This window comes from Pteropus medius, unplaced genomic scaffold (genome assembly GCF_902729225.1).
Source record: "Pteropus medius unplaced genomic scaffold, Ma_sr-lr_union100, whole genome shotgun sequence".
In the NCBI taxonomy this organism is placed as follows: domain Eukaryota; kingdom Metazoa; phylum Chordata; class Mammalia; order Chiroptera; family Pteropodidae; genus Pteropus; species Pteropus medius.
The window spans coordinates 538,801-564,409 of NW_024345601.1; the positions used below are offsets into that span (position 1 = coordinate 538,801).

Sequence of the window (25,609 nt, forward strand, 5' to 3'; positions counted from 1 at the left end):
TTCCCTTTGATTAATGCCAAGTCAGCTGCTTTGAGACCTTAATGACATTTACAATTTTTTTCCCTTTGCCATATTCTTTTGGCTAAAGCAAGTCACAGGTTCCATCCTGGAGGGGACTCTATAGGACACAAATACCAGTAGGTGGGAGTCATGGGGAAGATCTTAGAATTCTGCCTCCCTCAGGCTGCACTTCTCTTTCTCCATCCACCCCCTCCCCGAATACAGTGCACCTGTTAAATTTTTCACAAGCACTACCAGCGTCATATGCCAAATCAGCGATGTGCTGACCTGTATCTATAAAAATGAGAATCTAGAGGATAACTACCTTCCGCCCACCTTGATCCATAACCTTTAGATATTTGTGTTCTACCCTGTAGACTCTTACAGTGTGCTTGCAAACCTATGTTGCAAGGACAGCAGAGCCAACTGAAGATTTTTGGCCACATCTTTCTTTAAAACATATGCCTAAAGCAGTGGAGATAGTAGAGCTTATGAAGTTACCCAATGACAGCCCTGCTTTGTGTTTCTAACTTCTCACCCGAAGGCACTCTAGCAGACCTGAATCAATTGGCATTGCAATAGGAGTCAAATATAGCCCAATAAGTAACTTTTGAGTGGCTCAAATTGAATACACTATGTGGCATTAAGGACTGGGATGTTTTATGGGAAAAACAAAATTGGACAAAACAAAGTTTTTCAAATTTTGTGCCCCAAGTGTAGTACTATCAACAATCAACATAGCTCATAGGCCTATGGGTTTCTGCTTATGTGACCCATAGCTGAAAAACAAAAATAATCTTGAAACTCCCAATGAGTTCTGATGGCTTAAACACCATTGAGAGAAAATAAAGAGGGCCCTCATCCCCCAGTTTTTCCCAGTCAAAGTTCTGTGTTGTTGACTTGGACAAGCCTCTGGAGAAAGCAGGCACTGCCATGGTGGGCACCTCAATCCCATGGTGGCTCCAGAGAGAAGGCTTAAGGCAGAGCCTTCTTCTGAATGAACACCAGAGGTGGAGTTGAACTGGAAAACCCAAACAGGTACAGCCATCACAGGGCCCAGAGATAAAACCGAGATAAAATTTTTAGGGGTCAAACCTAGGCAACAAAATTTTTTTTAAAGTTTCAGAAAAAGGAACAGAGAAATCAAAGACTGCCAAGAAAGAATACCTGAAACGGTCAATATGGTATAGATGTGTCCATCTCAAGGAGCTAGCACGGGAGGACACCATGTCAAAGGCCTTACGCCAGTCTCTTCTTAACATCTCAGTTCTTGTTCCTCATAAAGGACATTCACTTCTCAATAAGAAGACACAAAGCACCATCTCTTCACAGTGGAACTTTAACCAGTAGGACAATAAAATATTTCAGTGCAAATTCATTTTGCCTATCACTGCACCCAACTGTACCAATGCTAATAACCAGCAAGATGGTTGTCACTCACTATTTTATTTCCTTCACTGACCAACAAATTTCCTACCAATAATAACACTCTCTGTATTGATTCTCAAGTTCTGCTATCTGAACCTGACTTCTATTATAAGTGTGCTAATTACTTACAGTTAGCAGAACCAATGAAGTTCATCTAAGCCAGCCTCAGAAAAGGCAGAGACCTCCAGCTTTTCACACTTCCAAATTTGGCAGGTGGCAGCACAATGAAGGATGCCAAACCATGTAAAATTATTTTATTTACCTATAGATAGAGAAAAAAGCAAGCTGCCAAATCCTGAGCATCTTCTCTTCTCAGGCTCCATCTTGCCCTCTTCTCAGTTGCTTTGTTCCTGGACTGTTGCAATGTTAGTCTATTTTCCCTCTCCTAGTACATCTCTCTACGTCTTGGATGTTTCTATCAGATTAATCTACTACTTTAATCATGTGATTTCTCAGCTTAAAAACATCAATTACTCCCCATTCCCTATTCAATAAAATCTGGGGTTCTGTGCCTGGCATTTAGGCCCAGCACACTCTAAACAGAGTCTGACCTTCTTGCTCCACCTCCCTATGCCCTGCTCATATTCCTGCCCTACTGTCTATTTCTAGAACATATCTTGACCTTTCTGCCTCTACCTTACTGCTCACACATTCCACCCACATATAATATCCTCCCACCTCTCTCATCAAAACCCAGTTTAATCACCACTTTCCGGACCTTCCACTCTGAACCATTTCAGCAATATTTATGCTTCTCCTCTGGCTTCCCCAATTGCCCTGAAATAGGGTAATTTATATGTGTGCCCAGCCCTTAGGACAAGGACTGGATCACCCGTCATAGTCACCACATTATCTGTCATGCCCCATACACAGAAGGCACTCAGTAAATATTTGTTGGATGGATGAGCAAGAACAATTTACAATTCTAAAGTTATTTCTAACTTATTAGATTACTGTTTGGATTCATCATTTACTATAAAAGGAAGATTTACATATACATCTAATATATAGACAGTCACGTGCTGCATAATGATGTTTTGGTCAAGAATGGACTGCATATATATGTGGTCCCATAAGACTATAACAGAGTTGAAAATTTCCTATTGCCTAGTGACATCTTAGCCACTTTAACATCATGGTGTAAGGCATTATTCACAGGTTTGTGGTGATGCTGGTGTAAATAAACCTACTGTGCTGCCAGTCATATAGAAGTATAACACATACAATTATGTACATAATACTTGATAATGATATAAATGACTCTTACTAGTTTATGTATTCACTATACTATACTTTTATCATTGCTTTTGAATATATTCTGTCTACTTATTAAAAACAAAGTTTGATGTAAAACAATATGCCATGGTACACCAACAGCCTCATACATCTCATGTTTACTAAGTCTCTTAATCGCATCATTTTATCTTGTGTTTGATTTAATCTCATGTTGTTTTGTACAGTAACGTGCTAGACAGGCTTGTAGCTTAGGAGCAACAGGCTATCCTATATAGCTTAGATGTGTAGTAGGCTAACCGTCTAGGTTTGTGTAAGTGCACTCTATGATGTTTGCACAATGATAAAATATCTAATGGCGCGAATCTCTCAGAATATATCCTCATCGACAAGCGACACATGACTGTGTTTGTATATATAGGCATATCTCAGAGATATTTCCGGTTTGGTTCAGACCACTGCAATAAAGTGAGTCAAATCTTTTTGCCGAAGGAGAGTCTTGTCTTCCATTTGCAACAAATAAATAAATGCAACATATTTAAAGTGTAATAAAATGAAGTGCAATAAAATGAGGAATACTTATATGTTACATTTATATTTACTAAAGTTTATCTATACAGATATTTGCCATTTTTCTCAATAAATGGAAGCAAGGTTGAATATATAAAAATAAAGATAAAGAAGTTTAGGCAAGCATAAAAGTACATATAATGCAATGTCCAATTTTAAAAGAGAATGAAATATCAGGCATACTATTGTAATTAGGTAAAATACATATGAATAAGGCACCATCTAAAAGAAAAAATATATAAATTAAATGTTTTTGTGCTGGAGTGGTGAGATTTAGTTTATTGTTAAATCAATTAGACGATAATGTAGCAGGGGTGGCATTACACAGCACTGTTCCCATGTCCCAAGGAAAAACTGGTCTATTTCCTGTAATTGAACTCAACTTCGAGGTCCCTCCCACCTGCATTCCTTCTAAAGACTAGGAAAGGTGGAGAAAGCCTGAGCAAGCCTGCTAATTAAAAGTCACACCATCTCCTCTATTTAATCAGTCTCTGTCAGCTAATTATTACATTTATTCGAAAGTCACCTTCCCATCAGAACAATTTATCCCTTTCCTTCTGTCTCATCAAGAAGACTCCAGTTTCAAGAAATACTTACATATCCTCAGGTGTTGGGAGAGGCCCCTGGTCAGACGAGGAACTTTTCTAGGTCTGACTAATCCCACGTGAGGAATTGCTCCCCTTACTTGGTCTAGACATTAACCTTGGGTGTCATCATGAAGTGCTGACCCTGCCTGGTTCTTCTGGGAGACCATGGAGTTCCCTGTGCTGGAGTGTCTGCAAAACATGTACCTGGATCAGGGCTGGCGGGGAGGGGGCTACACACAAAACTGACTCTCATGTTTTGGAGCTACAGATCCTGAGTCCCAAACATGTTCACCTTCAGTTCCCGCTTGAATTCCCCACCGAACAGACTTGACTCCGGGGATTTCTGTACCCTTCACCCTAAAACATACAGCAGGCAAGATGGACCTCATCCCTCAATGATTGTATGCACTTGCCCCTGGGAATGCCTGGCTCTCTTCCTCCCATAGGGGCAGAGGAGGAAGACAGAAATACCAGGTCAAGACCTTCCACCCCAACTCCACTTCCTTTCATCATGTTCTACAGCTGCTCTCCCTTATTGGAAAAAGGAACATACAGTCAGATTTCTTCAGAGTCTCAGAAAACATAATCTACATGTTTTCATACCCCTCCCTCATCCAGGGATTTGACCTGAGGAGGAATAGTCAGGGCCCACCTATTACTCCTATCCCTCTGACCCTTTCAGGAACCAGGAGGCTTACCCTCCTCCTTGCTGTTTGCTGGGCAATGGTTCTACATCATACCCTGCAATCTTCCTTTGTCATAGTTATGGAAAGCTTTAGGGTCAGAATCTATCTGTCCTCATTCTTGACATATAAAGAAATACTTGAAGTTTAAAATATATTTTTCTCTTTCCCAAAAATTCACCTTTCAAAATTATTTCCTTGCTATGTACTTAACAAAAAGAACTTTGAGCCTCAAAGCTGGTTAATGACCATTTTATTCTGGACTTTTGGTCTTCAAAGTCTGGTCCTCAGAACGTGGATTGGCATTGCCTGGAAAATTGTCGAAATGCAGAATCTCATGCCTCCACAGACCTTCTGCATCAGAATCTGCCTTTGAAAAAGATTCCTTAGGTGACTCATGTACACCATAAAGTTCAAGTAGCATGGGTTTAGAAAAATCTACCTACCCCTCATGGGCTCACATTCATAGTAGACAGATTGAAAGAGAATATGGTTTACAAAATGACCAAGAAAGCACTGGTTAAATATTTTCAATAATAAGGGTTTGCTCTTAGTCGTCACTAATAGGTATGTACCCTTGTTAAAAAAAAAAAAAAAAAGATCTTGGGAAGAATCAAACCTTTCCTATGCCCTGAAAAACTGTAACTGGTTTATGAGAGGAGTTCTCAGAGCCTTTCAGCTTGCACCCCCTATAGCTCTGAGCACCAGGTTTTGGGCCAAAGCCTCTGTCCTCTTACAATATCATATCACAATCTCTGATCATGAGGGTGTCCTCACCCTCTTTAAAGGTTAAGCTTCTGAAGCTCAGTGAAATTAACAACTCACTCAGGGTCACCCAGCTCCCAAAAGACAAAGTTGGGAATAAAGCCTGGTCATTCAAATCTTTTGCCAATGTCTTTCCCAAGCTGCTGAGGAGAGTGCTAGTAAAAAGCTTGTTTCTCTGGTTTTAGAAATAACCACAAAAAGAATAGAAATGCTTGCCTTAAGTCAAAGCAATTGGATCTTCAGTGTAACCTTCTGTAGGAGAATAGTATGTGCCTCCAAGATATCAACTTCAAACATTAGGATTCCTGCCTCCCTATAATGGTGATGAGGAAGAAGGAGAGGGAGAGGGAAAATAACGACTAGTTAAGTATCCAGTTTTATTGGAGAAAGCATTAACTATCCTCAAAATAAATATATCCTTGCCACCCTTTTTCCTCCTGGAGCAGGCACCTGGCTGAACAGGTGGGCAGTGTGAGAGATGCAAGGCAAGACCTGCAGCTGCCCTGGATAACATCACCTCCCAGAGCTCTTCAAAGGGAGTTTCTGGGGCACCACAAAGCCTGTGTTGTAAGTCAGACCACTTCTGAATTTAATGACAATTCATTCAGCTGTTTCCACAACCTGCGATAGCCATTATAGAGAGAAATCTTGTACTTTTAAGGTTATAATTAATACCTTTAGTGGGCTTACTGTGAGCCATCACTAGGTGCATGACAGGTATGAGCTCCACAATGCTTAGAAGAAGGAATAACCATTATCTCCTTCGAGAGATGAAGAAAGCAAAGTCTTGGGAAGGCTAAATAACCTAGCCAAGGGCACCCAGTTTATAAGTGGCAGAATCAGAGACTCAGTCAAGGTCTTGATTCTGAATCTCATGCTCTTTACCACTGACACCCATCAGTTTATCTCCTCAATCTATGAAAACCTTTGGTCTGGACCACCTGTTAGAGTTGATGATAAGCCTCAGGGAGGAGCAACCCTGGCAGAGCCCTGAAGGAAAAAAAAAAATACTCCCAGCAGGGGGCTGAAGAGGGACTTGTGGGGATAGAGGGGCAGGAATTGCCAGACATCAAAGATAATGACTAGCAGAGAAGGTCCTGCCCACCATGTTGACACAGTTGCAAAGAAGAGGTGGTGCTGTCGAGTAAGGCTAAAGCAAAGCTGAGGTTTTCCCAGCCCCCATTCCAGCTCCTTTTCACACAACCCTCTGAGAAACAGTGGTTTCAATATGCACTAGGAGTGTGCCTTCATCTTTTCTCGTAAAATTTTAAATAAACTCAGCCATAGCTATTCCTGGTACTGGAGATATGCTACAGTTTTAGTGCAGGCCATGAAACATTTTAATGTAGAATTTCCTATCAATCTGATGACCAACCGTTCCTTTCCCAGTTAATCTTCCGGCACATTTTCCCAGAAGAAAAAGAAGTGATCCATGCAGTTGCCTACATAAAACCAAGAAAAGGATACCTCTGGGGTTTCCTAATAAAGAGATTATTTAAGGGAAAAAACCAGGCCCACTACCTACCCCTCAACAACTGCATACACACCTCCTTTCAACCAGTTACTGCTGGTCACTCAACTCATCCCTTCCTGCCTTCCCAAGTCCAGTCAAAATGGAAGCCTCCATTCTGACACTTTATGATTGGCTGCTGCTGAGCACTGATGTCCAATCAGTATGCTCAGAGAATACAGATCCTGCAGCAGACACCATCCTTTGGGATGAATACCAATTCTTCTTCAAAGACCACTGGAGAATTCATTACGAGGGTTGTTCTGAACATTCCTTCAAACATGCAAATTCTTTTAGCACTGTTATACTGGTGATTGAATAAAATTAAAGGCTCAGCTCTTTATTTTTATGCTCAGATCATAAAGTATGTAATATCTCGTGTGTGTGTGTGGAATTTTTAACCACAGGAAGTTAAAACTTTACTTATTATTCAGTACTGTCCAAAACGAGATTAGAAAAAGGGAAGTAGTCCTTCAGATGTTATCTAGGTTCAAAAATTAAAATGGTTAATATCTAGAACATAGAACTCAATTATAGAAAGGACCACTGGGATGGTAATAAAAAAAAAGAAAAGAAAGGGCGGAATTTACAGATGATTCTGAAGGGTCTTGTGACTGATTTAAGGTCCCATTAACTTCATGGGGATCTAATCAAAGGCTTTCTGTTGAAAGTAAATCTGAGACTCAAGAAGTGAGAGTTCTTACAAGGACCGGAGAAATTCCATCACTACTTTGTAGAAACGATCCTGGAAATCGGATGTCTTTCTCACACATGGTGGGAATTCTACAGTCCTGGTTTTTGCACCAAAGTGCTTAGAGTTAAATTATAAGAGCTTTCCTCTATGATCTATACCCTATTTGAGCCCCCAGGATATTATGCTTTCTGGCCTCTAGAGTTTAAGGAGTAGCTAGAGAGTCAGCCTTTATATGAGGATTTTCCTTGGTGATATAATTTTATCACAAGTCCCCTTTCACTACAAGTGAATCATCTCACCAGGAAGCAAGGCAAGAGTTTACTTTCTATTTAAAAGAGAACAAAGTTCACCATTACTCAGTACTTCAACTGACTCTTTCACACTGTTGGAACTGCATAGTTTTAAAGGTTTCTGCTCAGACTGGACATTTACACCAGCCTTCCTTCAAGTAATGAAAAAGCCTTATGGTTCAGTGAGTATTGCGGTGGAGACAGAAAAACTCTAAATGCTGTCAGCCCTCTTATTGACATTGGCCTCACTGTTCCTAGATGTTATCCCTAAAAGGTGGGGAAATATTACTAAATTCTGAGGCATTTTCCTGAGCAGCTCATTTAATAGTTCTAGAGGTAGTTGGCAAAATGTAACTTTTGGTGGATGCAGATGATTCACTACACATAAATCTGAAAATTCAAATTTGGAAGATTGATTCTCTCTTGAAGATGTTGGAATCATGCCCTCTCCATACCTGGGAATGCAATCCTGGGTTCAGGGAATGTGATAATCATTAATATCATTATACATCTACTTGTCCCTTCCCTCCATGTCACCCATGCTAAATGATATTATTTGAGAACTAAAGCAAAGTCACATTTAAACCTCACAACCATTAGGAGACACTTATCATCATTATCCTCGTTTTATGATTGAGTTGCTAAAGCTCACAGGGGATGAGGCCTCTGATCTCTTGCCATTAAGAAATGGATATGCTAGAACTTAAATGAATGATGTCAGGGCCCTGAATATATCCCATAAGCCCAGCTTTCATTTTCCAGCATCTGTAACTTTATGTCTGAGAGTGTTTTCTGGCAATAGAATCCTACTCTTCCCCCACCGAACTAGAAGTGCTAGAAAAGTAAGTAGTAGCTGTCCTCAGTAGTAGCTGTCAATCAAGGACTGACAGGATTTGGTGGATATATACCTTAGCTCCCTCCACACTTGGTAGGAATATCTCTGAAGTGTAAGTTCCAGAGGCCCCGGCAGTTTAAGCCTCAGTTGTCCAGAGTAATATAGCTCAATCACCTATCCTTTAGTGGCCGCCTTCCCTTCGTGGACTCACTTCCCAACTTCTTTTTAGTGTTTCCTGGGCCAAACACACTGTTTGCATTCAGATCCTTGGATCTACTTCTGGGGGAGCCAAGATTAAGAAACAGACCTTTTGACCACCAGTTCTATATTTTCATTTTACTTGATGCTTTCCTGTGTGTATCAGGTTGGAGTTTTCTGGAGAAACCACCAGAAGCCAAAGGTAGATCTCTTCTTCCATAACTAGTCTATCTCCATTACTGCATAGTGAAACCAGAAAATGTTGGCTCCAGATAAGCAGTCCCCAACTTAGATCAGTTCCAGTGTCTCAGCAGGGTTTCCTGAAGGCAGGGTCTAAGTTGATCACATGTCAGGTTTATAAAGAATCAATGGGGCCAATGCCTGGCAGAGAGGGTTGAGTGTGGAGGGAGAAAGTGGGAATGTACAGAGGGAGAAATTGAAGCCCCAAACCAGTCTCAGAGACCCCATGGGGAGCTCTGAGCCAGTGTAGCCCACAGTTATGTCTAGAGTTGGGCTGAAATGGCTGGGCCTTTGTATACTCTCATGCATTGATATTAGATGTTGGCTACCCAAGAATTGCTGTGACTCTAGAGCCAAGTTGACTCCGAAGAGGCTGACAGATTTGAGCGACCTGTGGATGGCACTATCAGCAACCAGCCAAGAAGCCCTTCCTCGATAAGGTGCAGCTGAGTGGTGATCTTGAGTCCAACCTTACTTCCCTCCACACTGCCAGGAAAACAAACCTTTGGTGGCTCCCCATCCTCAAGAAAAAAAGGCCAAACTCCTTAGCCTACAGATCCTCTGGCAACTCTCCCTTCTTCCAGCAGCGGGCTGCCTCTCCTGGATGTTCTTTCTCCAGCCATGCTGCTGAGTCAGGCCCCTGCTGTTCGGTCAGACCACACAGTTTGGATACACCCACAATGTTGGACATGCTCATTCATTCCCTTGCACTGGCATTTCCCTCCACCAGAGGAGGCTTTGGTCCCTTTGAGCCTTACAAACACTTCCTCTTCTTCCAGGGTTTGACTTGTCAATAGCCTCTAGGGCAAGAGGCACTGTATCTTTCTATTCAAGGAAGATCGTATCACTGCTATCTTGAGGGTGTATTACTTGCCGCATAGTATCACAATGCATTGTGTTTATTTCTGGTCAGCTCCCAACTCCTTGAAGGTACCTACAGCAAACCCAATGGGCATACTTGGAATTCAATAAATATTTGTCAAATGCATATTGGCTGAGCTACTCCAAGAACATGAATAACTGTGCCTTTAAATGAGAGCTAAGACCAGGATTAATTTACACCCTCTGTCGTAACTGTTGCAGAAATTGAAAAGAATGAGAGCCACATCAGGAGCTTGAGGATCACAGAATTCTAAATTCTTGAAGCAGTAAGCAAGGTAGAATCATGTCCTATCACTGCTAGTACTGGTTGCAGGCCAAAGGAAGAAGCTCCGAGCAGAAGCAGCTAGACTTGCTTCTTGACTAGAACCACCAGTATTTGAATTGGTTGATGCTCTTGGAAATGTTTTAGCATGACACTTAAATGCACAACCAACATGTGGGTACATTCTCTTTAAAGAAAATTAGAACATTACAGATAAGGGCAAAGTTTCTTTTACACCCCTCGCCTCAGTGTGCCTCCTTTCCTCCCTGGAGGTAACCATTACAGGGTATGGTGTGGATCTTGCCAGAACTTCCATGCACTCAAGAAACACAGTAATATCCGTACACAGACATGCACACAAATATTCATTGCAGTACTCTTTATAATAGGAAAATTTGCAATCCTCCTGTAACATATAATGTTGGTACACCACCCATCTTCCCTCTGTTCCATTTTTGCCATTTGGTGTGGGGCTTTCAGTAAGCTTTTGCATCCACTGCTCTATCAGAGCCTGCCCTTGGACTCCGGAGGCCACTTGGTTTTCTCCCACAAAGAGTTCCAAGTGCCTGGGAATGTATGACCCAAAACAAGGAAGGCACAAGAGTGAGACCTCACTTAAACCAGAGTCTCCTGTGGGATCAAGCTGCAGTTCTTCTCTGCAGGGCTTTGCCTGAGATGTGTCTTGCTTGAATCCTCCACCTTCCCTCACCCCCTTACTGACTTCTCTTAAGACTATTACCTTAATAAATTATAGGCACATGACATTCCTGCCCCCCTTTAAGGCTCTGCCTCTGGAGAAGTCACCTGAGACACTGACAACAGTCGATTGGCAAAAGAAAAATGGAATATTCATGTTACACATCAATGAAAAATAATGTCATTCTATATGTGTCAACATGGGAAGATCCCAAAAGCAAATTAAAATATGATATGGATATATGTGCTAAAATAGCATTGAAGGAAAAGAATATCACTGAGCAATGCTATTAGAAATTTAAGAAGTGCATACTCCTCTCCAACCACCCTGAGATGCTCCTGCCTTGCTTTCTGATTCTGTTGTCTTTTACCAGCCTGACTTCTGTTTTTCCAAGCAATGAGCAAAGCAGCTGCTGATCATGAGGACCTCCCTTCTCACCAACTAACCAGGTCCCATGGGAAAAGAATTTTGTATAACTAACAGCAAGGTTTCTATTCTTTTATGGAACAGGTGGCTACGTTAGTCAGCCTAAGAGTATGAGACCTTCAAGTTACCTAAAATAAATCCAGGCAGAAATCTAGGGTTTTTGTTTGTTCGTTTATCTAATGATTGAAACTTGGGAAATGTTCCACCCCAGAGCAGTTCCCCCAAGCCGATCTGAAGTAGCCAATGGAAGAACGGTGGCAGGCTGGCTCTGGCAGCCTACGGTCCTTCTGTGAAGATGAACGAAGGAGGCTTCTGCCAGATTCGGATCAACTGGAGAACATCATTTGGGTGGAAGATGGCTTTATGCGTGGAGTAAAGGGCTGTTAAGAGAACAGAAGACAATCAGAAAGAGGAATGGTGAGCAACATATTGCTGGGAAAGGTAAAGAGGGGAGTTGCAAAAATACTTGGAAGCTGAGGCTTTCTGGAACAAATGACTTCAGGAAGAGGACAGGAAAAAGAGGGATAGTTTTAGCATGTAGTAAAGGGCTCAGAAAGAATTAGAAGCAGGAAAAGGTTGGGGGTTATTGTCAGCACAAAATTAAATGCTGAATTTAGCATTCAAAGCCATGGAGTTGAAGCCAAGGTCTAGCTCTTGGCTAAGAAGAGTCACAAGTGGGTAGAACACAGTTGCTAATCATGGAACAGTTGTTGGCCTAGAGATCAGCACAACTCTTATATCACTCAGAGATGAGAATGATCTTTTCTAATATGTAGTGTCATTTTGAGCAAGTTATTTATCTTTCAAGTGGGTTCTTTTTGGTTAGAGTTGAGAGGACATATTGTAAAATATAGGACTATAATGCATCTCTCTGTGTAAGCATTAAGATCTTTCTTCAGTGTAATGCTGAAAACTGCTCAGGATGCAAGAGAGGAAAAGCAACATCGATCAGCTATTCTCAATATGCCAGATGCCAGACTAAGCCATTATTATGTGCCTTAATCCATTTTGTTTTCACCTAGTCCGTGAAGGTGTCTCCCTGCTATTATCCCATGTAGTAGCTGAGAAATCTGAAGCTATGTTGCAGAGGGTGCTAACGAGTCCTCACCCCACAGTGTACCCTGTGTTTCAGGCTTTTTAGATGAGAATCCACAGTAAGAAATGTATATTCACCTCCTGATTCAGATAACACACACGTTTATAATGGAAACAAAGGTTTTTCAACACTACTCATAGCTTTACTATGTGACATACACTTATTTTATTCTATTCCTTTCCTTTATTTAATGATAATTTCAATGAAGTAAACTGATGCCACAATATATTAATGAGCCATCAGTTGAAGTTTAAAAAGCATTCACCTAGGATTTGTCGTAATCTGATTTGTCCCTCCCAAACCAGTCCTCACAGGTAAACTATGAGTTTAAAAATCAGTCACATAACATTTATACTCTATTTTTCCATCTACTCATCTATCTAGCAGCCATCTAGCCAGCCATCTAGCCAGCTATTCATTCAATAAACATCTATTTGCATGTAGAAGTTGAACCAAATGGTCTGGGTTCTCCATTACAGGAATTAATGCTATCTTATCAATTCCCAGCTCACAAGATGGAGACATTCAAAACATCAAAGCGTGAAAAGAATCAGTAAATGGCAGATACACACCCTAGAAATGCCCAACAGAACAATTATAGGTGGTTCCAGAACTAACATCTTTGGGAATAAACCATTCCCCCTCAAAAAAAAAAAAAAAAAGAAAAAAGAAAAGAAAAAAAAGAATATCTTCCTTTAGACAGTTGCAAAGACAAAGAGAATAGTGCAAAAAAAGATAAGTGAAACAATCAGTCACTGTAGCATTCCAAGATGTCAGTGATGGAGGTCTCATGCAGCATAAAAATGAATGGGGAAATGAAAAAAATTGAAACCACATCATCCCCACAGCACTTTCACTTCTCACTTCTGAATTTGTTGTGAGTCCTGCTAACCATGACCACAAGCTGTTTAAAATTACACCGTTTGCCTTATTTAATTTTCTTCTGCAGTCATAAATATTAATTAAGCTCAACCACAGAGAGGCTGCATTTCAATCCATTCACTTCCTGAGGACCATAAGCAATTAAGACCCACAGCAATTTAAGTACTAGCTAGTTCTTTAAGTCTGCACTGTGGCATTCACTTTTTTATTTTTAAAATTAGGTCAGATTTATTAAAACTTAGTGGTTTCTTTTTCCTACCTAACTTCTGGCCTGTGGGTGTTCCCAATTGATTCTCTTCTTGCAAATATGATCTATGCTCCTGGAGTGAACTTGCTCATTTTATCTAAAACAAGATGCAGAAAAGTGTATGTTTTGATTAATAAGGGCCAGAAATATTTATGTGCAGCCTGTGAGCTATCCAGTAGCAAAGACCATGCGTTTCAATGTTTGTTTATTTAATATTATTTAATGACAAAACATTAGATACAATTGTAATAAATGAAGAATATATAAAGTAGAAAGTGAAAGTCTTCTCCCAACAGCTCCCAGTCCCAGCTTCTGGGGATGTCATTGGGAACAGTTTTGTATGTGACCTTCAAATTTTTTCTATGCATAGATAAACAGTCAAAGTTCGTTTTTATAAAAATTAAATCAAATTACCCATATTTGCAACTATTTAACCCTTCATCATAAAACAGATATAATTTCCATATGATTTCATAGATATTTATATCATTCTTTATAATGACTGTACAATATCATACAATAAAATTGGGTTATTGTTTATGTAATCATATTCTTCTTGAATTATGATCTTAGGCATATTGTAGAACAACTATATGCATGTGCGTGTGCACACATTACAATAGCTGAAAACTATCTGAGAGCATTTTCGTTTCTCCCATCCTTCTGATATCTTCTCCATCTTACTAAAGGAATGTTTATTCAGAAGGAAGAAAACATTATAAGGTGGAAATAGGTCAAGATTTGGGTCAGAGAGCCTGGGCTGGGATTGAAGAGCTGGGTGACCTGAGACATCTCTCACTCCTATTCCCAGGGCAACCCACATGGGAAAGGCTTGCTTGAAACATCTAGCCTGAGGCAGATATTAGCCCCTTCCACAGGATCTCTTCGTTCTCCAAGATCCACGTCACTTGGGGTACACAGAACTTGAAAAGTGAACATAAAGAAAAACTTCTGTATTTCTAAATCCAACACGTTAAAAGGGAGAAAAGAATGAAAGAAACAGGGAAATATGGATAAATCTTCCCTTTCCAGTTTCTATGTAACTCTAAGGATTGGGGAGTGAATCTCAGGTCTAAGATGCAGAACTCTCACCAGGACCAGATGTTCCTCTTCATTAGCATTTAGTTAGCACTTTATTTTGAAGACTTAGAGGAATGAATTTACCAGGTTTCACTCTTAAAAGGAAGAGCTAAACTCAGGATTTTGAAAGCTATAGACCTATTATGTAGACTACTCTGGAGAATATTATGCAGCACTTATAATTTTTCATTGTGAACAATACATTCAAAGTCAGCTATCTATTTCAATCCTTTAGTCTGACAGAGGCAACATATAGGGAGATTTAATAGCTGGGTGCCAAAGGAAGAACTGCAAAATAAAGTTATACTTTATATCCATTCCATCCAGGGATCTCAAAGCAGCTTAACACAATCTTCTCACCAGCTTTCTTACCCACAGTTCACACTGCTTTAACATCAAACATAGATTAAGTACTTGGTCTGAAATTCTTAGTGTGTTTACATTAATCCTTCATGTGCTTTTATTAATATGGTAGAAATAAGAAGGATTTGCCTACAGAAAAAAACTTTCCCTCCCTTTTAGCAGTTCTTACCTAGAAGGAAGAAGCCCCTTTCAGAATGAATGCCTTATTTAAATTCCCACTACGGGAAAGATGGTCTTAGCACTAATTATGAGTGCATATTGCAAATAGAATAAACATTAAGGAAACATCCTGATTTTTCAAATTCTGCTCACTGTTGAGACTCAGATTTTAATTCCTAAATATTTCTTAATATGTATGTTAGAAGTTAATTGGGTGACAAAGCAAGGGAAACTGTGTTTCTTAACAGGGAGGTTAATTTGGGTGTTGTCTGTGGGTTCAGTTTTCAGTACTCCAGGTCATGTTCTGTTTCTCATGCAGGCAGTGCCAGTTCAGCATCAGGTTAAATTCTGTGGAAGAAAATCCCCATTCCCAGTTGCTGTCACAAGAGGCCTAGGTCCTTTCCAGGAGGAGGACATGCAAACCCCACTGGAAACTCAAAAAACAGGAATCTTCTCATCACTTCCTCTTCCTTTTGATCTTACTCTTTTACTTCTTTAAAATGCATATTGGGATCTACAGGCTGGGGAATGTTTGGGACAGGATCAGGGCAGGCTCAGTGCCTTGATTTGAATCAAGGCAGGATAAACCTGGGATCCCTGGGGCCTCTTCCTTAAGGAGAACGAGTTAAGGGACCTCGGTAGGTCTTAGCTGGTGCAGTGTGATTGCGGCTGAAACTTTGCTTAGGCTGTTTTTCCAAGCTTGAAAAATGACAGTTCCCATGTTGCGAACTGATAATTGCTGCATACCCCTTCTCTTCCCCAGTCAATTAGGGAGATTCCTCTTTCCGGAAAACTTGGCCCACGAAAGAAGGTGCGGAAGGTGTGTTGGGGGAGCTAACAATGTGTGATAGGGGGCTCTGCTTGGAGTGTGTTTATTTCAGGCTTCAGAGTTCTTAGTCCTGTGCGCTGGGAAGGTGAATCCTGGTGGTGAGGAAGGCCAATGTGGCTAGAGAAGAGTGGGAGGGGAAAACTGACAGACGGTGAAGATGGACTTAGCACTGCTCATTTTATCAAATCACATCTCAACATCCAGCTTGGGACAGACTGAAAGATGAGTGAGAGAATAAGGCCTTTAAGGCCTGTAGTCAGAAACCGGCAGCAGCAACATCACCTGAAAGCTTGTTAGAATGCAAACTCCCAAGCACTTCCCCAAGATCTGCAGAATCTGAATCTGCATTTTAACAAGATCCCCAGGGGTTTCCTATGCACATAAAGATTTGAGGGATGGTCCCAGGCCTGGTTAACTACCCCAGTCCCAGTTGGTCACTATTTCTGTAATAACTTACCCCTCCCTGTAAAATGAAGTTCCCTCCTTTTCAGGATGCTTCATGATCCTTCTTCTGGAATTACTTTGGAAGTAAAATTGACAGAGAGAATACGGACACATACCTTACAGACACCTGAAGGCTGAGCACTCCCTATGTGCCAATCTCCGTGTTCTCACACACACAGGCCAGGGTTCTAAAGCCAGGACCCACTGCTAGTAGGAGCACTTTCCTGCCACCCTCCTCTGTCTTTTCAAAGCTAGAATCCCCCAGTACCTGTTTGATGGAAAACCAATACTCTAGAGAGATTATAAATGTGGGACAGGATTGGTCTACCACAGTGCTCCTGTGTGGCTGCACTCTGGTCAGACGTATTCTGCTGATGTCATGCTGACTGCTTTAAAGGACTGAGACGTTGGTTTTCCTATCAATTCTGGGTCAACACAGGCAGAACTCTTAGTGTACCCTCCCAGCAGATACACTATTTCTGAAGGGTGAAATGTGGATTCATTTTGGAATGGGATTTTAGCACTTGTAAATTCCTGGATCATGGCTGAAAGGAGACTTGAAAACATAGGGAAAACAAATTCTGCTGGAAGCTCTCACAGAAGAAGGGAGGAAGTAGAAGAAAATAATCTTTCTAAGCACATGGCTTTGCCTACCTTTTTCAGGGCCGTATCTCTACCATCTGGAATATAGTAAGTACTCATTAAAATAGTTGATTAATGGACCAAAAATATATAAACTTGTCTTCATTGTCACTGTTTGATATTAGAGCAAGTTGTATGTTATTCTTTTATGTTTACACAGAGCCCCCCAACCCATATCACTTTGAGATGGAAACAAGAAGCAGAACAACTGCTTCGTAAGCATGAGACTAAAATCCAAGCCTGGCTAAACTCTGATCTCCACATCTGTCAGATGCTTCATCCTTTCATACTTATTGGAAGTGTGTTTGTTTATCCAAGTAAGTAATCAGTAACTCATAGATCTATTGGGGCCACTTCTGAATTACCTCTCTGTGTAAGGCAAAGAGTTCTTAAGAAGGAATGCTAAGGGGCTGATTCTCCAGGTCTGTGACTGACTCTCCACCACTCCTGTTCTTGATGAGGTTTACTGCTTGCCTTTTCTGCAGGAATTTCCTCCAAGAATAATATCCAAATGTATGAAATAGCTCGAAGGGCCACAAATGCAGATGAATCTAATTTAGGCATCCCTCAAAGGGCAGTTTATTCTCACTCCCATTGACATGTTATTATTGCTACTAAAAGTTGCTGTTTCTTTATTTTTATCTCTTTCAATTACTTTAATTGCCTGCTATAATAGTCCCACATACCAGAAATGTGCTTAAAAACTCAAGAATGGCAGACAGGATGCCAAGTATATACCAGAAATATCTGTCAAAACTTGGACCTGAGTGGGCAGAGAACTGGCCTCCCCACAGACCCACACCGATGGGAGTGGAGTCAACTCAACCATGAGAAAGCCCATAAAAGATGAACAATCCATAACTACACTCAGCCTTCCAAATAGCTCTCCAATTCTATGTGCATGGAGAAAGATCTGAGTGCCAAATTATTCCTAACAGTATCCTGAGGACAGAGTCTCTCTTTTTCTCCTGTACCATGTTAGGTGTTAGGAAATCACCATCTGTGGTTGGTCTGAATATCACTTCCTGTCGTCCCTCAACTCAAGAAAGAGTACAGTCCACCTTCCAACACAGGTAAGAAAAAAAAGCTAATTTGTTTTTCAGAAGTCAAACCCTCCGTCTGTGGAATGATGGCTTCACTGATCTCCTTTAAGTGTGAGAACTGATTGAATATCTGTACAAGTTATTTTGCTAAAGTTTCTATGACACTGGATCTAATATTCTTATTACATATTTCACCATAAAATAATAAAAAGTGTAATAATAAAATAATAATGATACAAAATGATACCACTATACTGCAGGAAAAAAATGTAGATTGAAGATATAATTCTACCACCCAAACACAATTGGGGTTATTAACATTGTATTTATTTTACTTTATCATTATTTATTATTACTCATTTCCCATCTTTTTTCTGTGAATCTTGACCAGGAGAGGTAGATTGTATGCAAGTGCACCGTGTATTAAACTTACAATATTGTGTCTTGTTCCCCCCCAACCCCTACCCCCCCACTCTTGTCAGCACTTCCCGGAGTTTTTGCAGAAGAATGCAACATGCTGAATCTTTCCCGCAGTCTTTCCCATAAATCTCTTTTGAGAATATACTCTTAGCTTACCTTTTCAATTGTGCTCTCCATAAACAACTTGTGTTTTGGCCAGCAAAAGAGTATCTGAAGGTATGCTGAGTGCCAAATAGACTACTTTTAATAGTCTGATTTTTCAAATGGAATCTCAGAAATAACAACCCACACAGAGAAAGTGAAATGTTGACACAGCTATATGCCTTTTCTTTATTAAGACTTGGGATGCACCCTGCAAATTACAAGTTGTGAATAGGGAGGTGTGGGCCTTTGATTTCTGCCAACCTAAACGCATATTTGAAAGCGAAATGCATATTTTCACAGGATTTTGCCAAATCACCTGTCTCCTCTATCTTAATTTCACCTTAGACCTGCCCGATTATGCCTTAAAGCAAACCTTGTCCTGGATATATATTCTCTGAAGGGCTACAGGAATTGATCAGCAGAATGAGGCTTCTCCTACTTTTGGTATTTGACGGGTTATCGCTTAGTGAAGTTGAGTTCTGTTTATCAATGTCGCTTTCCCCAGACTAGTTTCAGATGACAGAGGGCTCTGGGAGGAAGTTTTGCTAGGGGATGCGAGATCTTAGCATCTTCTTCCCAGGAAGAGTAAAGGAGGCCCAGGTTTGAGCCCAAATCATATTCACTGGGGTAGCATCCAGAATAAAAACAACGTGCTAACCCCAAGCTCAGTTGTCGATTATAAGACGGCTTTATATGGAACAGAGGTAGCACCTAACGAAAAGGAAGAGGAGGGCATGGGCCAAGGAAAGCTTTGTGCATCTTAGTACTAGGTGGGTTTAAAGTAAAGGGGAATTAGGGGAAATATCTGTTTTCAGCCCGAGTTATGCGCGAACTTTTTCCTGGAGAGAAGTTCCCGGAGCAATTTACAGCATTCCAGCCTGAGGCTGTCTTGCCAGACGCTCTGAATAAACCTTTAGAAACCAAAGCCGCCGGGTAGGACCGGGAGTGTGTAGGGGAGGTAGCGCCTCCGAAGACGTCCCCGCTGGGGAAGGAAAGCGAACCTCAAGCTGGGTGAACGTCCCTGCTCCCTTCACAGCCCCTGGTCCCGGGTTTCCCCCTACTCTCCAGAGTCCAGGACTCCTGGCTGTGTCGCACGTAGCCCAACCCTACCCGAGTCCTAGGTGCCTCCAGTGGCGGGAGGGGAGGTCGGTTTGAGTTTATGGAGAACTTCGGGGGACTCCAAAGAAATTCCAACCACTCGTAGGCGTTTTCAGAGAGTCTCGGAGAGGCGGAGAGAAGGTGCGGGATCTCCTGGGTTGCGGCGTGAAGAACGCAGGGGTAAAAGAGGGCTCGAGTCGGTCCCCGGGGCCGCGTGGCCGACAGGGGGCGCCCGGTCACTTCGGAAGCTGCAGATTAGTGCTCCCGGGTGCCGGCAGATGCTGGCTACCGAGAATAGGGGAACTTGCAAGGTCCGCTCCTTAGGAAGGTAGTGTCCCTTCCTCCAGCTCAAGGAATAATTTCTAGAACCATATTTCGACCAGGAGCTAAAAGGGAAGAGGGAGTGGACATTCACATACACACATTCACAAGCCAGAATATTCTTTTGAGTTTTCATTCCATACACACCAGGAAGCTGTCTGTCGTTTTTTCGTCCAGTTTGTCTATTTGTTTGGCATCTCTTTTCTACTGAATATAAGAAACACCCCGTGGGGAGGAGAAAGGGCTTTGGTGGTGGTGGCGGCGGCGGCGGCGGCGGCGGCAGACGTGTGTGCCTTTCTGTCCTAGGCTTGCACAGAAAGCTTTGAAAACAGGCAACTCCACTCTTGAGCGCCAGTGTTCACCCCTCTTTCCCAAGCCTTCGGGACCTTGCGATAGATGCTGATGATCTGGTCCATCTGGCTCCCCTGTGCACACTCCCCACGACACGCTTCCCGGATGCACGGGGTCGGTTTGCCCCTCTTGGGAGCCCTCGGTGGTACACAGGTCTTGGGGCATCGCAGATCTTGGCTTTGGGGATCCTGCCTTGGCACTCGCTTAGCGGGTTCATGAACACTCTCAGTATGAATTGGTCGAACCATTTCAGCGCAGAGGGCAATGCCAGCAGCTGCATCTTTGGTTCAAAGCGATGCAGGGCCCGAGAGACCTGAGGTAGAAATAAGAGGTGGGAGTCCCCTGCATCCACTGCTCTTCTTGGCTTTTCTTCTAGCCTGAACCACACCCAGTACTTCTGTTCCCAACGCCCAACTCCCTGCCTGACACCTCGCCTGTCTTCGGCCACCATTACGCACAACTCTGGAGAGGTGGGACAGGTGCCCACGATTTCCTAGTTTTTCTCGATCTCTTAAATGTAGGCAGCAAGTCTGGATCCTCATAGCCGAGCTGGGTTTTTAGAACCTAGAGAGGGTGTCCACATCCAAACAGCTATAATACAATCCGCGGCCCCTCAATCTAGGCTCACTGGGGTCTTAGGGCTGGCTCAGGACAGATAATTTGAACCCAGAAGCTGGAACAAAAATAAAAAGAAGCATATGGTTGCTGAAGTTTCTAATTCTTATGAAAACAGCCCCCTCAGGGAAGCAGAGAAGAGACCCTCCTGAAGTGATTTCATGTGCCCGATATTGATTCCTTTATTCCTCTCTCCTCCCGCCTCACCCTCCCCCCACCTCCTGCCCTGTTTGTTTTAGTTACGAAATGCTGTGGGCACCTCGGTCGTGACTGAAAAGTAACCTTGAAACACGCCGTCCTGAATGTCAGAGACAAATTGCAGTCTCTCAATCGTCGGTTGCAGCTGGCGGGGCCGCGTAAGCCCTGAGCCTGGCGCCGGGACAGCGCTCCTCCCCGCCGGTCGCCCCGCTGTGGGTAGCAGGAGGCCAGGCTCCGAGATAGCAAAAAGCCAAGGCGGCCGGACCAGGCGTGCCCCGCGCTTTCTGGAGCCGCTCCGTGTCTTAACTGTAACAGGGAGGGGCCTCTCAGGAGCAGCAGCGGGCGAGTTAAAGGTGTGTACATAATTTTTCTAAATACGACAGAGCTTTGCAAATTGGCTCTGTCACTGTCGTTGTTTTGACAGGGTTGAGCACTGAGAGTGAAGAAGTCGGGATAAATAATTGAGGCTTTTATAAGGCTCTGCAGAGGGAACGCGCCCTCGGACAGGCGCACCAGGCGCCCGGCGCTACGGGACAGGAAGGGGTTCAGAGCCCTGGGCTGCTCCTGGGGTGGCTTCCTCCCAGGGCCCTCTTTCCATGGGTGCTCCCTGTGGACACTGAAGGAAAGAGGGGCGTACCGGGTAGCCTGCGCACCCACTCGCTGGGATTGCGGATCCCTGCACCGCATGCGGGCGCGGCGGGCAGCAGGAGCCGAAGGGCAGGTGCGGGGCGCCCGCCGCTGCTTCCTCTCACCTAGGTGTGAGCTGATTATTCAAATGGGCTGCCCGGGGTTTGGGGATTGGAGGCCCGCGCCCGCACGCCGCGCTATATCACCGGCCGCCCACGTCACTGCGGCACTTGTCTGCTCCGCGGTCCACACCTCCTCCTCTTCCTCCTCCTTCTCTCCACCCCCTCCCCCACCCACCCCCGCGCCGCGCGCCTCCCGCGGTCTCCCAGCAGCTCAGCACTGCCAACCTCGGCCTCCACCCGGCAGCCCGTGAGCGCGGCGGCAGCGGGCCACAGGCGCTGGGGGCACCTGGACTCCGGTCTGGGCCACCCCCCCATCCTTGGTCCCCTCCTCCCGCGACTCACCCCTTCCGCCCACTTCCAACTACCGCCTCCGGCCAGCCTAGGGAGAGGGAGTGAAGCGGGGAGAGAGAGAGAGAGAGAGAGAGAGAGAGAGGCAGGCAGGCAGAGAGAAGAGGAGAAGACAGTTGTAGTTGACTTTTTTTTTTTTTGGGGGTGGGGTGGGGGGTGATTGCTGGTCGTTTGTTGTGGCTGTTAAATTTTAAACTGCCATGCACTCGGCTTCCAGTATGCTGGGAGCGGTGAAGATGGAAGGGCACGAGCCGTCTGACTGGAGCAGCTACTATGCCGAGCCAGAGGTAGGCACTCGCCTTTTCCGGGGGGATGTTGGGTGGCGGCGTCCACTCTTTTCCCAACATCGGGACTGGTTTCCTTGCCGGCACCCGCCCCCAACCCCCAGCCGCTCTGGGCAGCCGCCTTTTTCACCCTCCTTGGACTCAAATGGGTCTCTTTTTTATACGACACACTGTTAGCCTTGAGATAATATTAACTTTGTGATCAAATATTGACTTGCGGCGCCTCCAAATCCTCTTCGTGGCCGAGCCACGCACTATCCTAACAGAGTTATGTTTGGCAGCGCGCGGCTGGGGAGGGGTGGGAGGTCGGCGGCGAGGGGGTGGGGAGCTGGAGAGGAAAAGGTGGGCAGGAGCTGGGGGCTGAGGTAGAGGCAAAGAGTCAAAGACTAGGGGACAAAGAGAAAGTTTGTGGCTGCAAAACCCAGCCGCGTGTAGTTCAGTTCGCGGTCCCCTCCCTACGCCTCCATTCAGTGTCTCCGGCTGGCCACGGACTCGGAGCAGGCACGGAGTTTCGGTTTTCCTGGGGCCAAGGCTGGGGTCCCGGAAGGAAAACTGAACAGAGAAGACCCTGAGACAGTCTTCTCTTGAGGCCTCCCGGGGCTCCCTAGCGGGTCCCACAAGTTGCTCGCTAAGATCGAGGTGGCGTCTGGGGCCGCAGCGCCGACTCGGTATACTGGCCGGAGAGTTGGGTCGACTCTGAGGTGTACAGGTGCATTTAGGGTGCCTGGCTTGAGGGTGCTCCAGGGGACCCTTGTTTTAGAATCAGAGCCAGCCACAGAAGGGCTAGGAACCAGTCACACGCACAGAGCAGTAGCCAGCTCGTCACCTCTTCAAGGGCGATCACGGCGCACTCTGGGTGAAATGGTCCCGGTGTCGGGGGCGGAGGGCCGGGCGAGGAAAGGCCTTCCCGGAGACAGGGGCCTGGGTGGCTGGGTGGCTGGGTGGCTGGGTGGCTGGGAAATCAGAGCGCATTCAAACCGCTGTGCTAACTCTGTGCGCCTCCGTCCCCGGGCTCTGTCCGCAGGGCTACTCCTCGGTGAGCAACATGAACGCCGGCCTGGGGATGAACGGCATGAACACGTACATGAGCATGTCGGCGGCCGCCATGGGCAGCGGCTCGGGTAATATGGGCGCCGGCTCCATGAATATGTCATCGTATGTGGGCGCGGGCATGAGCCCGTCTCTGGCCGGCATGTCCCCCGGGGCGGGCGCCATGGCGAGCATGGGAGGCTCGGCCGGGGCGGCCGGCGTGGCAGGCATGGGGCCGCACCTGAGTCCGAGCCTGAGCCCCCTCGGGGGTCAAGCGGCCGGGGCCATGGGCGGCTTGGCCTCCTATGCCAACATGAACTCTATGAGTCCCATGTACGGGCAGGCGGGCCTGAGCCGCGCGCGCGACCCCAAGACGTACCGGCGCAGCTACACGCACGCCAAGCCGCCGTATTCATACATCTCACTCATCACCATGGCCATACAGCAGAGCCCCAACAAGATGCTAACGCTGAGCGAGATCTACCAGTGGATCATGGACCTCTTCCCCTTCTATCGGCAGAACCAGCAGCGCTGGCAGAACTCTATCCGCCACTCGCTCTCCTTCAATGACTGTTTCCTCAAGGTGCCCCGCTCGCCTGATAAGCCCGGCAAGGGCTCCTTCTGGACCCTGCACCCCGACTCGGGCAACATGTTCGAGAACGGCTGCTATTTGCGCCGCCAGAAGCGCTTCAAGTGCGAGAAGCAGCTGGCCCTGAAAGAAACCGCGGGCGCCACGGGCAGTGGAAAGAAGGCGATTGCTGGGGCTCAGGCCTCGCAGGGTCAGCTCGGGGAGGCCTCTGGGCCGGCCTCTGAGACAACGGCGGGTACTGAGTCACCCCATTCGAACGCCTCTCCGTGCCAGGAGCACAAGCGAGGGGGCCTTGGGGAGCTGAAAGGGACGCCAGCCGCAGCCCTAAGCCCCCCGGAGCCGGCACCCTCACCCGGGCAGCAGCAACAGGCCGCGGCCCACCTACTGGGCCCCCCCCATCACCCAGGCCTGCCGCCCGAGGCCCACCTTAAGCCGGAGCACCACTACGCCTTCAACCACCCCTTTTCCATCAACAACCTTATGTCCTCGGAGCAGCAGCACCACCACAGCCACCACCACCACCAGCCTCACAAAATGGACCTCAAGGCCTACGAACAGGTGATGCACTATCCTGGCTACGGTTCCCCCATGCCGGGAAGCCTGGCCATGGGCCCGATCACGAACAAAGCAGGCCTGGACGCCTCGCCCCTGGCCGCGGACGGCTCCTACTACCAGGGGGTATACTCCCGGCCCATTATGAACTCCTCTTAAGATGGCTGCAACCCGGCTAGTCCAGACAAGGACAAAAGACAGAGGAAGTGAGGTGGAGACTTTGAAGTAAGGGTGTTGGAGAGATACAAGGGAGAAGAAAACCATTACACCCCCATCCCCACGACAGTAGTTTCCCCTCATTCTTTATAGCTCTTCCCTCCCAAACAAATGGGCCACACTGATATGTATCATTCTATATGAGAGAAATGGGGGTGGGAAAGATTAACAGTAAAAAAGAGAAAAAACCCCCAGTTTCCACTACTGTGTAGACGCCTGCTTCTTGAAGCATCTGGGAATTCTGATTTTTTGTTGTTGTTCTCCATTGCTGTGGTTGCAGGGAAGTCTTACTTTATATATAAAAAAAAAGTTTCACAAACTTTTGTGACTCAGTGTAAAACCATGTAGTTTTAACAGAGAACCAGAGAGTTGTACTATTGTAAAAAAGAAGGGAAAATGATGTAAAGGTCTGTTGTAAGTGACCAAGAAAAAGAAAAAAATGCATTCCCATTCTTGACACAGTGAAATCCGGGTCTTGGGTCTGATTAATTTATGGTTTCTGCGTGCTTTATTTATGGCTTATAAATGTTTTCTGGCTGCAAGGGCCAGAGTTCCACAAATCTATATTAAAGTGTTATTGCCGGTTTTATTCCTTGAATTGTCAAGATTT

At 44.8% G+C, this 25,609-nt stretch overlaps 2 protein-coding genes across 4 annotated transcripts; one reads left to right on the forward strand and one right to left on the reverse strand.

Annotated features, from left to right (window-relative positions):
• Positions 1-19,341: 19,341 nt before the first annotated feature.
• Positions 19,342-22,141, reverse strand: LOC120611838 (uncharacterized). Of its 2 annotated transcripts, none has more exons than XM_039874339.1 (2): positions 21,294-22,141; positions 19,342-20,732 (listed from the first exon to the last, which is right to left on the reverse strand). In XM_039874339.1, exons 1-2 carry the CDS (start codon positions 21,917-21,919, stop codon positions 20,669-20,671), a joined length of 690 nt encoding a protein of 229 aa, XP_039730273.1. In that variant the 5' UTR covers positions 21,920-22,141; the 3' UTR covers positions 19,342-20,668. The 2 variants fall into 2 exon arrangements, with proteins under 2 accessions (XP_039730273.1, XP_039730274.1); XM_039874340.1 differs by having other exon boundaries at positions 19,342-21,092.
• FOXA2 (forkhead box A2) lies at positions 21,434-25,431 on the forward strand. 2 transcript variants are annotated; one of them, XM_039874338.1, is made up of 3 exons: positions 21,434-21,585; positions 22,547-22,616; positions 23,638-25,179. In XM_039874338.1, exons 2-3 carry the CDS (start codon positions 22,548-22,550, stop codon positions 24,940-24,942), a joined length of 1,374 nt encoding a protein of 457 aa, XP_039730272.1. In that variant the 5' UTR covers positions 21,434-21,585; position 22,547; the 3' UTR covers positions 24,943-25,179. The 2 variants fall into 2 exon arrangements, with proteins under 2 accessions (XP_039730272.1, XP_039730271.1); XM_039874337.1 differs by lacking the exon at positions 21,434-21,585 and having other exon boundaries at positions 22,478-22,616; positions 23,638-25,431.
• Positions 25,432-25,609: the final 178 nt, after the last annotated feature.